At 37.7% G+C, this 16,496-nt stretch overlaps 1 protein-coding gene across 1 annotated transcript; it reads left to right on the top strand.

Annotated features, from left to right (window-relative positions):
* Window positions 1-465: 465 nt before the first annotated feature.
* LOC117124983 (nuclear receptor coactivator 6-like) lies at window positions 466-10,014 on the top strand. Its single transcript, XM_033271332.1, has 4 exons — window positions 466-649; window positions 2,513-2,645; window positions 3,224-9,043; window positions 9,665-10,014. Exons 2-4 carry the CDS (start codon window positions 2,513-2,515, stop codon window positions 9,688-9,690), a joined length of 5,979 nt encoding a protein of 1,992 aa, XP_033127223.1. The 5' UTR covers window positions 466-649; the 3' UTR covers window positions 9,691-10,014.
* Window positions 10,015-16,496: the final 6,482 nt, after the last annotated feature.

Below are 16,496 nucleotides of genomic sequence, written 5' to 3'. Positions count from 1 at the left end.
GCGGAGGAAAACATTGACTCATTTTGAAGAAAGCTCGTTTCCCGCCATAGAATCAAAATTTTGCCGGACCCCCTTGGGATTTTTGGGAAACATGTTGACCCCACCCCCTAAATTTGAACCCAGATCCTCCCGATTCATATTCCCATTCATCTTACTAGTGCACCCCATCCCCCCATACACTAGAAAAACGTTCCGCCGGCCCTGGCTGTCCTACCCGGTTTAATTATATAAAAGTCAATAGTTTTATAAATTGAATCATATAGTTTATTAAAAATAATGTAATCATGTAGGCCTATATATAATTAATTTTTGTACATTTTTATACCTCCATGATTTAATGTAGGCCTACAAGGAAAAAACAGGAAGAAGGAAGAATACAAGTGGGTGCATTCATACAACAAGTAACAAGGGATTCGGAGTTAGCGTCAGGCACCGATTGGTGGCGTTCTCTGGGAAAAAAACATAGCAATCCATCTCTGGACATTAAAGTCTACTCTGTTGATGGCGTCTTTTCTGTGGGTTCCTAAAATCAAACTTGTTTTTTGTTTTGATAATGATAAATTAAGCTGATTTTCTTTTTGAAACCCTCAGATTGAGATTTCATGGCCGAAAATACGTAGATTAATTTCTGCAGATCTTTTGGCATAAGGTAGGTTAATTTAGAGCCACTTATCTTTTCCTAGGCTAGGCCAGGCATAGACCTAGCCTAAGCTACGGCCTAACCTAGCCAGTTGGGTGGCCAGTACTAGGCATAGGCTAGGTCTAGATGGGCCTCTTCTCTAACAAGCTTGGCCTAGCTATGCCTGTGCCTGGCTAGCCTACCTACCTATCCATAAGCTGGTTTTCCACTAGCCTAGGCGAATTTATTTGCGCCAATCAAAGCGTCGGTTCGCTTCCTGAGTTCTGATTGGTTGCGCATTTTTTTCGCTAGCAAAAACTCCAATAGAAATTTAAATGCGCGTGTGCATGAGCCGCCGCTTTCCATTCACGCGAATAAATTCACCAAGTGGAAAACAGGCTTTAGGCTGCAATCAGGGGCGGCAGTAATCGATCTTTTCGTCCGTGCTTCAGTGCTTCGGGTGCTGTTTTTGTTTTGTCTGGCATTTCGATGGTAGCATGTTTTTTTTTTGTTTTTTGCATGTTGATTTCCATTCAAATACATTTCATATTTTACCAATAAGTTAACCAGTCACCAGTGTTATACGTATACCATTGTTTACGTTTTTATATGTACCATGTAAATTTATATGCATTTCCTATCTACTATCTCCTACAGTGCTTCAAGAATTTACTTTTTTTAGGCCTAGCCTGGTCATATGTATAATAATCTTATAAATTTAAATTATAAATAACGAAAATGCACAGTGAAATCTCCGAATTGCGAATGCCCAGAAAACCAAATTTCACGCTAAAACAAACTTTTTTCATGTCCCAAAACCATTCATATTCTTCATTTAATAAATTCTGAAAAGCGAATCTCCTTATACCGAATTTTGAACGTTTTATTTGGTCCGGAACACACAAATCAACTTTTAAAAACCAATACAGTTAATAAACATGATTTCTGGACAAAATAACGAAAAAATCATTGCTGTCTAGGAATTAACTGGGCCTAGCATAACACCCTGTGAATGAAGCGTTCGTACAGCTAGCTCAGTCCCAATAGCGTTGCCATAGAGGTATCTGTTGATTAAAACGAAACGCCAGTAAACGTTAGTGTGTAATGAAGTGAAAGTTACACCTTCCATTGTTTTAATAAAGTGCCGCCTAGGTTAGGCCTAATCCTTAAAAATCGATTGGAATTAACCTGAAATGAAGACAAAGCTCAAAGCAAGTTTCTGCGACAGCGAGTAGATGTTTAATTTGAATTTGAATGTTAAATTCATCGGTGTAAATTGCAAATGCATAGCTTCACTCATTGCTCAAAAACATGTTGCTAATTACGAAGGAAATATATAAAGAATGAAATTTAAATTTGTTAGATTTATTTAAATTTGACTCTAAAACAAACAGACCGAAAATGCATGTAAATACAATATAAAAGCATTCATTTTATTGGTACAGTAATCAAATTTGCTGTGCAGTACAGCAAAACAACAGGTACTGTACATATTATATGTTAAATAATATGTTAACTTTTCATAAATTAGTCATACCAAAGTCACAGGGCTTTGCTAAGCCTATTTCAGCGTCTAGGCCCTAACTCTGGCCTACAGCAGCCTTGTTTGGAAAGGGTTCAATAGAATTGTTCTACAAACCAAACTTTCCAGAAAACCGAACATCGCGCCCGGTCCTTAGGGGGGCGTTGGTATTGGGAGAGTGCACTGTATTCTGTTGGCTGTGGATATTGTTTCGATAATTTAGGTAAAACCGAGTGAAGTGGGACTGGCTTAACCCTAACCTTAAACTTCAGTCTTCAGTCTATATGAGTGTACTTACGGCATGTTGGAAGAATATCCATACACAGGTATTTTATTTATGTGCTATTAAGTGAAATTTTTCATATTATTAGATGGCAGCATCATCTGACTCTGATACAGAATCTTCATTCATTGTTATAACTTGTAAGGGCAACATCAATGACCATGACCTGACAGAGAAACTCCAGAAAATTAAACTTCATCTCAGTAGACTCTCTGAAAGTGGTAGGTTGCATGATTATATCTAGTAGGCCTACAGAATCTTGTAATTTATAATTCAATTTGTAATTCAAAATTAATGCTATTAATGCCCTTTTACACCATTTAATTTACCCTTTTGAGAGATTAGGAGAAACCAAATATGATACTTGAATTGGCAACATTAGTAATTAGCATTTGTGTAACTGGATTTACAGAATTTATTTTAATCTATTGTTGTCTGAATGGCAGGAGACCTCTTTCTCATGTTTTGTCTTCCCACTATATAACAAAATTTCATTTTTCGAGTAAATATTTAAATCAAATTATATTCACCATTGGAACTATGTTGTTTTCGCTTTTCACCCAAGAGTATACATCAGCTTATCAAAATAATGTGTGTGAAGGATAGATTATAACTGGTGTCATAATGCATATAAATCATATACAGTATTAATTATAGTAATTGGCAAATAAATTATTTTTTGTTCTAGTAATTTTAAATTGAACAAATACTATATAAAAAGTAAGCCATAATAATAATAATAATAATAATAATAATAATAATAATAATAATGTGTATGAAATTGTATTATTTTTTTCAGATGATGAGTTACTTTCCATTTCAAAGATTGAACCATGGAACAGTGTCAGAGTAACTTTCAACATCCCACCAGAGGCAGCTCAGCGTCTTCAACATTTGGCTCAAAATGACAGCCAATTGCTTCAGAATTTGGGCATTTTATCAGTCCAAGTCGAAAACAATGACCTGGTCAATATTCCACCACCACAGGTATCTACTCCGGTTTCTCAGCATGTTCAGCCACCTTTTTCAGTTGGATTGAGTCCCGGGCAATCTGCAATGTCATCGGGAGCACCAACGTCCTCACCAATGAGGATGACAGTAGCCAACCACCAACAGTCTAATGTGATGAACCAATTAAATTTTGGTGGAATGCGCCCAAATTTGCAATGGGGTCAGGTTCAGATGCCAAGAATGCAAGGGAACATTCCATCTGGAATGCAAGGAAATATTCAAGTTGGAATACCACCTACATTGCAAGGTAGCATTCCATCAGGAATGCAACCAGGTATCCAGGCCGGAATACAACTTAATATGCATAGAGGTATGCAGCCAGGTGTGCCACAGAATGTTCAGGGAGGTATTCAACCAGGAATGCATGCCAACATGCAGACAGGAATTCAAGGTAATATTCAACCAGGGGTCACTCCTCCAAATATACAAGGAAATATGCAGAGTGGAATGCCGCCTGGTTCGCAGACAAGTATGCAATCTGGAAGACAGTCTGGGATGCAAGGAAATGTGCAGCCTGGGATGCAACAGGGACTGCATGCCAATATGCAGCCCGGGATGCAAGGAAGTATGCAGCCCGGAATGCAAGTAGCCGTGCAGCCCGGAATGCAGGGAGGTTTGCCACCTGGGATGCAAGGGAACATGCAACCTGGAATGCAGGGTGGTATGCAGCCAGGTATGCAGGGAGGTATGCAGATTCCACCCGGAATGCAGGGAGGTATGCAGCCAGGAATTCAGGGAGGTATGCAACCAGCAATGCAGGGAGGTATGCAGTCTGGGATGCAACCTAATATGCCACAGGGTATGCAACAAGGAATGAATCCAAATGTACCATTCAATCAAATGTCCCAGTTCTTTTTCCAAGGTGAAATGCCCATGCAAAGATTTGGCTTAAATATGAGTCCACCAGCAGATGCCAGACCAAAGAAGAAGAGGCGGTCAAGACCAAAAACCAAAAAGAAAAATGCCGAAAAAGATAAAGATGTGACTAAGAGTCCTGAAAGTCAGCTTAAAGAAGCAGATAGTCCTCAGACCACAGGTGAAATAAAACCCATTGCTACTCCTCCACCCAGTTTAGCAAATAATCAAATGAGCCCAGCTACCAACACCAATCAGTCAAACACAAACCAGAATCAGCAAGCACCAACATCTTTGCCTTTTGCTGAACCAATGCAACCAAGATCAACGACCTCTACCCCACCTATAAGGAAGCCAGATGTCTCTATTACAAGTCCTCTGTTGGTTAATCTGTTACAGCGAGAAATTCCTGGTACACAGTTCCCATTTTCAAGTCGTGGAATAGTTCCTAGTTCATTAGCTAATGCAGTCCAGCAAGGGGTAGTAAACCCTAAAAAGCCTATGAATAATTTGTCTCAGTCTACCTTATCCCAAGGACTACCCCCCATGCCACCAGCCAGTGAAATTACTCGGATGCTACCCGAATCAATTGGGCTCCCCCCTCTGCCCACAAGTCAGTCTACTCCTGCTATGTCATCATCACAAATGTCATCATCACAGTCTAATTTAGTTTGTAGTCAAACACCAAACAGGCAGCCAGTTAATACAATGAATCAACCAGTGCCAACCCAACATTTTCAGTCACCCTCTAACACAACTCAAATGAATCAACCAATATCAGATGCAACTCACAACCTTTTTGCTACATCTCAGAATGTACACAGTTCAGCTGTCTTAACAAATGTATCGGCTCAAAAAGCTCAACAGAATATGCCTACATTAGCTAATAGTAATGTGGCCGGCTTCACTACAGTCTCAGGCATGCCATTGCAGCAGCCAAGTTCAGTGATGCAGCCTGGCTTGGGTGTTCCTTTTGGACATATAGAACAAGCACGTCAGACTCCAACACCTCTTAGCAACAACATGTCACCACCAGTTAGATTGTCAGGTATGCAATCTCCAGGACCAAATAATTTACCATTCACGACTCCAGGTATGATTAACACAAGCATGGCACATGGAATGCCAACCCCATTGCAACAAGCCCAGGCTCTACAATCAGCAGGTCCTACCTCTGTCTATCAGCAAGGTATGAACCAGATGATACACCAAGGACAAAGACAGTTCCCTTCTGTGACATCTCAAATTCGGAACCAACTACCATTTGCACTTCAAGTGCAGCATCAGCAGTCACAGATCCATCAACTCAATCAATATTTACCTTCTAATATCAACCAACATGCTAATGCTGGACAAACACCTACAAACCAAGGACTCAACTTTCCACAGGGTACAAATTTCAACCAAGGTCCCATGTTCCATCAGAGACCACAGGTGTCTGTCAACATGCCCTTTAACATGGTGAATATTCCCGTATCCACTGCAACAGCAAACCTTCCACAGTTTAGAATGGCAACATCTACAGAGTTGCCACATGTAAGTGGCAAAGGAGGGATACCTGGAACTGGTGGGAATGTGATGCAAACTGGACCGATGAGCTTGATATCTGGAAGTACTAATAAATTACCTGTTCATTCAAGAGGAAATCAACAAATGCCTCATACTACCCATCTTCCTCCAACAAGCATCACTTTTCCGTCCATACCAAGATTTCCAGTGAAACCACCAAGTAAAAGTGTTATGCCATTTGATGAAACAACATTAGATGGCATCAGTGATGCTGAAAAGGACTTGCTCGCTATGGCAGAGAAAGTTGCAAATGAAGCTGGTATGGAGACAAGTAATAGAATGGCAAACCTTTTCTCTAAAGACAGTTCACGTGATGAAAAACAAACTTCTGTAGTCTCCCCTAAAGATTTGCTTACAAAAGACCCTGGACATTTAAAAATGTCAGATTTTGTTAATACTTCAGGCAATGAAGAAATAAAAGATGTTAAATCTGACAATCATAAACAGAAGAAATCACCTGTGATTCAGCTAACCAAAAACCAACATGATTTGTTTACAACAGGGGATACTCAGAATATAGCCTCATGGAGTTCAACTATACTACCAATACATGGTAAAGAGGGATATTCATTACATACTCATACACCTCCAACAGTCAGTGATAAAAAGACTGTAGAACAAGTTGATAGGAACAATCAACAGAAAGCTGGAGAATTAATAGAAGGTGGTGTTCCTGACAACTCACAAACAATCAAATCCACTTTCTGCCTTCCTAGTGATGGAACTTCAAAATCGAGCAGCTCTCGGACTGTTGAACAGGGTGCTGGAGTTGGGGTGCCAGTCTCCGAGACTGGGGCTCATTATGTATCAATTAACAGAGGGGAAATTCCTTATCACAATATAAACTTCCTGTCACAATTTAACCCTGGTGCTGTTTCTGATAAGAAATTAGACAACCCTCATTTAGCAGCTGATGAGTTGAAGAATAGGAATAAGCATCAAAGCTTTGGAACAAATATTAACGTACCAGCTCAGAATTTAAACCAAGGACCAGTACCTGAAAGGAAGGTTTCTGATAAATCAAGTATCTTAATGCAAATGATGAACATGGATTCATCTCATGATAACCCAGACATGATGAGCCTAACAAGAAGTATAAGTGAACCTGTTGGAACCCATGGAGGACAAACAACAATGGCACAAGAAACCATCCACACCGACTCAAACAAAATGCCAATCCTAGAGAGAATGCCGACTGACAGTGAAAGTAATCCAACTCAGTACCAACAGGAGAATGGCACAGATGTTGCAGAAATGAATGCAAAGCAAGCTGTTCCTGGATTATCTCAGCCTCTGATGCCACAATTAATGCCAAAGCAACCCCTTCAGCAGCAAAAAGTTAACATTTATTCACCAAAACCATTGTTATTACCTAGTTGTATGCCTCCACCAACTCATGTATCAACTGGGAATTTAGTGAATCCTGAAAATCAAAAGCCAGCTTCATCTGCCCAATTCAATAAGAGATCTAGATCTGTGTCACCAGTGACACAACAAGGAAGTGAATTTCCTAGACTACCTCTGGGTGGAGGACAGTTCATCAAACAGACTCAATCTCCAACTACATCCAGTCCGTCAGGCATGGGAATGAGTGCCAGTGCCCTTTTAAGCTCAATTGCAAAGTCTGCATACAATGCTGGTATGACTCCAAGAATACAGAGTCCATCAGAATCCAGACCCTCTACTTCCCAACCAATTGGTCTCCCACCAAATACAAGTGCGCCTTCTCCAACAGGGCTCCCTTTATATGCGAACCCTTTAGGACCAGATGCTCATACCAAACCAATTACTGTGAGAGTTTCACCTGTGCCTACTCCAGAAGTGATCAAATCAACACCAACACCATTGTTACCGTCAGTCTTACCAATTGTCAGTCAGTCTTCAAAGAATAATGAGCCAAAAGATATGAGGGGATATTCAAATTTGTCATCTTCTGTAAGAGCAGTGGAAATGAAGCAAGCACCTGTAATTTTAACTCAAATCACTCATTTAGAAGAACCCACAAAATCATCTATACCACATCAAGAGACAATTCCTGATCAACCTCCATCAAGTAATGTTTCACAGGTAATTGCACCTGTACAGGCAATACAGAAGGAAGAATCTACACCCAGTATTGGCCAGTCAAATCCAGATATCAGCATTGGTCACAATAAATGTTCTTCAATTAGCAATCAACTGGGAGATGTTGAGACATCAAACTCTACACAAGAATTGTCAAAGGATTCATCTGCTGCAAAACTGAAAAGAAAACATGACAATGATGCTCCCAGCGATCCTGCTCCTAAGGTTCTGAAAATAGAAAGTGACGCAACAACAAATGTCAACCAAGTAAATATTGAAGATGATTCCAGTGAATTACAGAACATCCAACAAACTGATGGTGATCCTGAACTTTCAGGGGATCATAGGCCTTTACCACTACTGGTGAGAGAATCAAATATTGAAGTGGGTAAAACATTTACAGGGAATGACGGTACATCTGATGATCCATCTTTAATGGATGCTACTGCTGGGGATAATGATGTTGTTGCCGCTAAAGAAGTTTTAACCATGCCAACACTTCTACCATCAAAAGTAGAACTAACTGATATTGCAAAATGCAAAGATTCTAAATATGACACTGCCATTTCTCTCGCTCTTGAAACTACCTCAAAGGTTGTTGAGGGCAGCAAAATTGCTGGAGACACAAATATGCCTTTGCCACCAAAGGACTTGCCTGTGCAAAGTGATGTTACAAAAACAGACATTGCAAAAGACACTACAGAATCTAAGCAAGAAGGAACACCATCACAAATAGACTCAAAGCTGGGGACAACTTCAGCGACAACTTCATCCAAGAGTCTTACTGAGACATCCCCAGCAAGTTCTAAAGACTGCACAAAATCATCTCCAGTTGAGAGAAGAACCACACCAAAGAGGAAAGCAGCAGAGGAGGCTAGTAGGCCAGTGTCTGAGAGGGCAGCACAAAATCGTCAATGCACTAATCAGCAAGTTGATGAACCACCAGCCACTCGTGCTAGAAGAACAACAAGAAACAAGTCTCCAACAGATCATCCAACACGGCTTAGGGAAAGGGAAAGAGAAGATTCTATTGGAAGCTGTCGGGATCAGCATACAGACCCAGGAACAGATAATGATGGGCGTATGACAAGGAAAAGAAGTACAAGAATAATTGGCAAAGGTGAGTTTTTTATAGACTGCATTTGATTGACTGGATGCAAGGATGTCAGTAAATACCTTTGATATTTAATCTTTACATCATCAATTCATTTTAATTAATTATTATCCAACATTTCGTCTTTGTAACAAACATATAATAATATTTAAAAACAAAATAAATATGCAATTACAGAAAAAAACCTCATTAATTCAATTTAAAAAAAAACTATGTTTCATTTAAACAAATCAAATATGTTATTAAAATAATTTTACTATAAAAAAACCTTAAGGTGATTAAGCTGTCGATTTAAAATGTCTATGTAAAAAAATATACATGGAGGTAAAAGCTAAAGTTTATGTCTGTTGGCAATTTTTTTAAATTCCAATTTTCATCACAGATAAACACTGGTAATATGTGGAGTGAAATTCCTAGGCCTCTGTAAGTCCCCCAGTGGTAGTTGCAATGTTTCCGAGAAATATTCATTTCAAATTTAGCAAGAAATGGTATATAAGAAAGCAAGCAATTCAAGTTTTGAAGCTCATCACACACAGTTGATACTTAACATTTTCTTTTTAATTCATAATCAATATTGATTAAGAGATGTCGCATAACATTTTTTTAAAATCTTTTGAATCATTGCAGGAAACAAGGACAATAAAGAAAAATAGGACACATCTGGCAGTGTACTGAACCAGTGGAGCTATGGAAAACCAAATACTTTATACAACTCTCCAACCTGTTATTCCTCTCCCACCCCCTTATACAATACGTAACCACCTATCTGATAATGATTTCACATAATTACAGTATGTCATTTTTATATTTTATACATTTTTTAAATAATAATGATGATAACTATAATAATTTTAAGAACTAATACTAATAATAATACTGCATTTATAAAAGGGCCATGTAGATTTTATGGATTCTGTTTAGGTGATTTTCATTAAGCCCTATTTATTTGTTTAAGGTTGTTGTTGTGTGGTTGTTATTACTCCTGCTTTAATAATAATAGTACCGTATTAGTAATCTATTTTTATATTCCCAATATCATTTGCTTATTTGCCAAGTACTTTTTTTTCTCGATAAAGTATGTTAAAGTTTTATGCTGCAAGGACACTGTTCCCTACCCCACCATTAAAAAAGAAATTACATTAAATTTTGTTCATTTTAGTTGTCAATTACTCACTGAAATGTATCTGTGGTATTAAGCCCATTATTATTGCCATAGTTTGGATATAATCCCAACCCCTTGAACATCAAATTAGCCCAATTTTGAGGGGGGGGGGGGGGGGGTTTTGGGGGGGGGGGGGGGGTGTGAAATGTGGGTTTTTTTATACCTAGAAAATCCATGTCCATTAAAAAATGGGTTTGTGTTCAAATTTATAGGGGGGCACATCAAAAGTCAAATTTTCAACCTTGGATGTTTTGTCTGAAATTTGTTGTACCCTAGGCTTTAGCCCTGGGAAATGCTGATATGTAAAATCAGACTTAAAAGTTGGGAACAGGCTTATACCCAAGGAACTATGTTCTCTGGTTATTCATTTTATGGCTCTGTGAATGGCAGTTTTTGTATTATAGTATCTAGGTTTTGTAAATATTAGGTTTTTAGAGTAAAAAAGTGAGGTAATTCTCACTTAAAAGCTTTATACAATAAAATTATAGAAATCAATAAATGCATACACTGATTAAGGTAAAATTTTAAAAATATGCTATAAAAGCATTTTATTAGTTAAAGTATATTCTGTTAAATGGATATATTATTCTCTCTCGTAGTTTCATTGACACGTTTGTATACCGAAGCTCAAGGCAAATGAGCAATTAATTTAAATTATCAAAAGGTGCACTTTGTTCAAATAAAATAAAATAGTGACTTCAAATAGAGAAAATGAGGCCATATTTACTCAATGTTTCGGCGAAACGTGAGTAAATATGGCCTCACTTTCTCTGTTTGGAGTCACTTTTGTTTTAATTAAATTTATCAGCATACATGTATTTTGTATTCCAATTGCAAATTTACTTGTGTAATATGCTACATTGTTTGTTTGCCTTTTGCTTTAAAAATCTTCTACTAAGTTTGTGCCTGTATTTTATGTCTAAACAGTGTAAACATCCTGATATTTAGTGTTGGCGCCACGATTTGCCCAACATGGGGTCTAAGCAGGGGGTTTACCTTAGGGGCTTCAGGGTAATGAGCTCTAGGCACCTTAAATTGTGCATGGCCATTTGTTGGAACGTTATAGTTCGTATTATGCGCAGATTGTTTAGGCCACTACATATTTTGGTTCAAAAAGTTGTGGCCAAAGAGGACGGGGCTTTTCTGAATGGGCTTAAAATTCCCTAATCTCCCTCCCATTTTCGCTGACGCCACCACTGATGTTCTTGCTGTGATTTCTGTGAAGTACCCAGTACCTAGTCTTAAGCTTGGTTTCCATACAATCGCTGCACGCTATCGCAGACAGCTTTTGGTCAGTAGAATGGGGGAGCCCTTCCGATTTCATCAGGACTGTTCCACAGTACAAAGTTTGCACTGAATACACCAGTGACTGTGTAGTGATTTTATGAAGACCAGGCTTTTTTCACTGGTAATTGTCACAATATTAGAATGGAATATATTGCTGCCAAATTGTACTCGCACAACTACATTATACACTCTTAAAAGGATCTAATTACAGCATAATTGTGTGTTATAATTTTATTGTGTTTGTGTTCTGTCATCTAGAAAACCCTGTTCTAAATTTGCCAAAAGAAATATCTAAATCAAATTCCTATTCTATCAAATTTTCTTTTTTGTAACTGAAGGTAGGAAAATGTTAGAAGCATCAAATAATTGTTTTAGAATGTATAAATGTGTATTTTTAAAACATTTGAATTTATTGTGATAAAGGATATTCATTTAATTTTTTATTAATTAATATCGGTGTTACCATTTATTTTATTTCTGACTGTAGTTTTCAATGTTGTGTTGCAGTGTAATGCTTTTATTCCAGCCAGCACTCAGATTTTATGTGACAAATAAAAGTGGTAGTCCATATTTGTGTGTTTAATCATGCCCATATTATGGGCACATCACACAGATTTCTCAAATAAAATTTGATAGTGTGTACTGAGATTGAAAGGGTTTTGAATCTTGTTGCTGCCTTCAGTAGTCCTGTTTTATTGATTTCTGATGATATTCGTAGTTAAGCATATTCTATATTTCTCTGTACAGCTTTGTAAAATAAATGTTAATATGAAAAGAACTTAATGATGCTATAGCTTAGAATATTATGTGTCTCCATAGTTTTTGTTACGAAAATTAAAAGGCCCTGCAAAAATGTTACCGTAAATGCTCGAATATACGCCGCACCAAACCTATTTTTTTTTTTAGCTAAGCGCCTCTCTTGAATAAGCGTCGCAGTGCTTATTTGAGAGTATTATATTATTCTGTGTGTAATGAAAACACTTTGAGATGTGGTTTTAAATGCAATGTATACAGTGTTAAAATGAATATTACACAATGAAGACACAATAATTTCTTTATAAACGTTTATTTACGATGACGTAGAATCTATGATAGGCCTACCGAACTACGGGAATACGTGAGATAGTTAACATGGGAACGGCCATAGAAAGCGCCACGCCAATATTTTTGATAAGCGCCGCTCTCGAATAACCACCACACTGAAGCCTCCAAAAATGTTATAAGCGCCGTGGCGCTTATTTGAGTGTTTGCAGTAAATTTATTTATCCAAACAGGAACAGTGTAAAAGGGAACACCAAATACTGTAATAGAATTTTGATAGTATCTAAGTATATAAAAATAATATATAGAATTTTAACACTATATTGCTATTTTTAAGGAAAACAGTAGCATAACGATGATCTATGGGGCCCCCAGAACAAAAGTGTTTGAGGTGACGGTACTTGAGTGAATCCTTCCACCTACCTTAAAAAATTATGAATATTGAAACTAGAAACACAATAATAGGCAATTTCAATACCGAATCAGGGGCGGATCCAGCCTGCCAGAAAAGGGGGGGGGTGCAATCTGCGAGTGAAGCGAGCAGTCTTAGGCTGGGGGCCAGCACATTTGAGGAATATGAGGTTGTATTGAGTCGATTTTTACTATCTAGCATGGTAGTTTTCAATAACAAATATTTTTTTTTTTAAATAGGTGTATGTCTTTTAAAAGAAATTTTAATAGGCCTATGCAGGGTACCTGCAATATGCAACTATGAAATGTGTCATTAAATTAATAATAATTCATCAACTCACAGCTGTGGGTTTTAGTGCCTCTTCCACGAACATCTCAAACATAATCTTTGACAACATGCAAAGGCTCATAAATGTACACCATTTTAAAAGAGAAATTTCACTTCTAGAAAACATGATGAAAGTTCTCAGCAACATCTAGCATAAAAATCACAAAATCAGCAAAAAGGAAAACTAATATCCAAAATCCGTTAAAAAAAAGTCGTCAAACACCAAAATCCGCTACTGTATATTAACATTGAATAAATTAGAAGTGTTCTATTTCTCACCAAGTCGATTTATGAATAGCACTCTCTTGGCGTGTTTTTGGTAGGAAAAGAAGACTTTCTGACAGCACATACCTGCTGACCTCGATAGAGAGTGATTGATTGCGCGAAAGTTTCCATGCTGGTGCATCTGCGCTTAAACTTTCTTTGTAGCTATGCATTGCGCGATGTGACATAGAATCAACCTTTCTATGGAATTGAGTATCCATAATCATCTCATTTTTTTGTGATATAAAGGGAGGGGGAGCGTCGCAGGAAAAACCACAGTTCGTCGGGGAGAAAAATATGTGTGTGTGTATTACATAATTAATAGACCTGGAACATTTTCGAGAGATTTTTAGCGACGCCCTAACGCGCCTCTTTTTTCGGAGATATCGCTACACCACCCCTTACCCCGTTTTCGTTCTTTTACGTCCGAAGTGTCAAGGCTCAGTAGAGAACACTGACTGCTGCTAGTAGGAAGGTTCTATACAGGCCTCCTTTGCAGGGGCGGATCCAAAGGTGTGCGAAAGGGGATCGAAAGTGGGGACAACACTCCCCTTCCCCCATTTTTTGTTTTCTAGACGCCCGAAAATAACATCTGAGGCGTTTTCTCAGTCCACCCCTGTTTTGGACTGAAGGGCCAGTGCTTTTCCCCAGAGATCCCAAAGGTGTTATCCACTCTGAAAACACACGTAATGTAGAGAAACCTATAGATAATATCACCAATAACTCGTTTGAATAAAAATATCTAGTTGGTAGTGCGGTATCGTTATCGGTGTAGGTGTGACCTGGCCTTTAGAAACTTCGAACTATTTTAGTACATGATGTTCAATATAAGATAAACTAATAGTAAAAAACCAGAGGATCCACTAATTAGTTTCAAATAGATTTAAAAAAAAAAAAGATACAGGTAACTCCAAAAACAGAAAATACACTCTGAATCTCAAAATATCACTGTCAGTTTTCGGAGTAATAATAATAATAATAATAATAATAATAATAATAATAATAATAATAATAATAATAATAATAATAATAATAATAATAATAATAATAATAATAATAATAGGACTATTAAATCAAATTCAATTTAAAGTTTTATTCATCATCAAATCAAGTCAATTTACAAATAAAATTTATTTAAATGTTAAAAATAGGATAAAAGATGAAAAGGACATTCATGAAACTTTATAGAGCTTGTAAAATGAAACTGTAACTCACAAGATAATTATACAACCTAACCTATCCTAACATCAAAATCAAAGGAAGAATTTCAAAAGCAAGCAACCAATGACCACGGGCACTTTTTCAACGGGTTTGGGGTGGTATTTCCAGGACAACCGATTTTTTAACATGTTTGATAACAACAGAGGCAACAAGTAAAGGTAAAACTGTCTGATTTTTGTCTATGTCTAGGCCTATGTCTACCTTTTTTTAGACCATGGGCGGTGTTTTCGAACAAGGCCGTGCAAGGCCATACACAATTTTTTTAAAATAAGTTCGGGGATATACAATAAATTCAGAAGTAGATTTTAACAATATCTCCATGATTTGACGGTGCATACATATCATACTTATTACTTCAGCATTGTGCATTCTTTGTTTAAGATTGAGTGGTTAAGGTTTTGCAAAGCTTGTGTGATAGTCACGACGTCGTGAAAACCTTGATCTTTGCTGCATGGGGAGGGGTGCGCGGCGGCACACGAGCCTTCAAAAATTAATCGCGTCCGCTCCCCAAATCGCCCTAAAAAAATCACAGTGAAATAGTTAAAAATCATCTAAAATCTACTTATTTTCCGAATTAGCGCCCCTCAACGGGCTATCGATCCCCCACTTCACCTTTGCGTCCCCCTCCCCATCAGTATTTTACTTGAACCGATTAACATAAATTCCGATTTTGAAACATTTAAACTTCATTTTGTAATATGGATCTATTAATTAAGATCTTGTCCATGTTTTACCAACCATGATTTGATCTGATCAAGACTATGGTTTGGTATAGGCCCTCCAGTATTACTCTCCATTGCTATGCAATAATAATGTGAAAGTCAAATTCCTGGAGATTCGTGCAGGGCAGGCAGAGGTTTCCGACGCGTGTACAGCTAAAGCGCATTTACAAGAACACACTTGTACAAATTTATCGCCTTGTACAATATAAAAACAAACAGGTTTGGGCAGGATTGGGTCACTGTTCATACCATATTGCTGCCTGAGAATGTTCAATAAATCTTATTTCTGCCAGAATTAATGCATAAGAGTATGGGAAAATTTAGCCCTAATTGTGAAAATCTGTTAAAATCCTGGAGGAATACAAGAGAAATTCAAATTCCGGGAGAAAATGTGGAATTTACAGGAGATGAACCAAACTTCCTGAAGACACCAGGGCAATCCCGGAGACTTGGGAACCCTGCGTATCTGCCGCGCATACCGTAATACAGTTACTAGTTTGGTTCCAGAGCCGTAGATAGAGAGAGTTTGGCCAACTCGGTTTCAATCACGTGACTTACACCGGCCATGTTGTCACCAAAACAACAACGCGATAGGGTAGGAAGTTAGATTAATGCTATATAATGTGAAATACCGTTATGTTGGGTTTGGGGTTGCTGCAATCGATCCAATAAAAAAAAATGTATTAATTTCCTTAAATTCCAAAAAGGAGGATTTGGGATTTTATTTTAACCTTGCATGGCGATCGAAAAATCTCGCTATCCACGTAGTATTAGTAAATTATAAGGCATGTACCGCCCGCCCCACTTCGCGGTAATAATATATCCAACTACTACTACTAGGCCTAGACAGGCCTAAATTTCGGGACTTCTTCGGCCGTACACCTTAAGGTAGTACTTAAATCAGCTTAATTACGATGATAATTAAAAAGGAAGAATTTTCAAGCAGCAATGATTTATAAAAAGATGCAATGTTGCAATTTGCTGTTAAATTATATAACTAAATTTCCAGAAAGCTACATGAAG

Source organism: Anneissia japonica, unplaced genomic scaffold (assembly GCF_011630105.1).
Source record: "Anneissia japonica isolate Jap-2015-1 unplaced genomic scaffold, ASM1163010v1 scaffold288249_len478412_cov200, whole genome shotgun sequence".
NCBI lineage: Eukaryota > Metazoa > Echinodermata > Crinoidea > Comatulida > Comatulidae > Anneissia > Anneissia japonica.
This window is presented reverse-complemented; position numbering and strand designations above follow the sequence as displayed.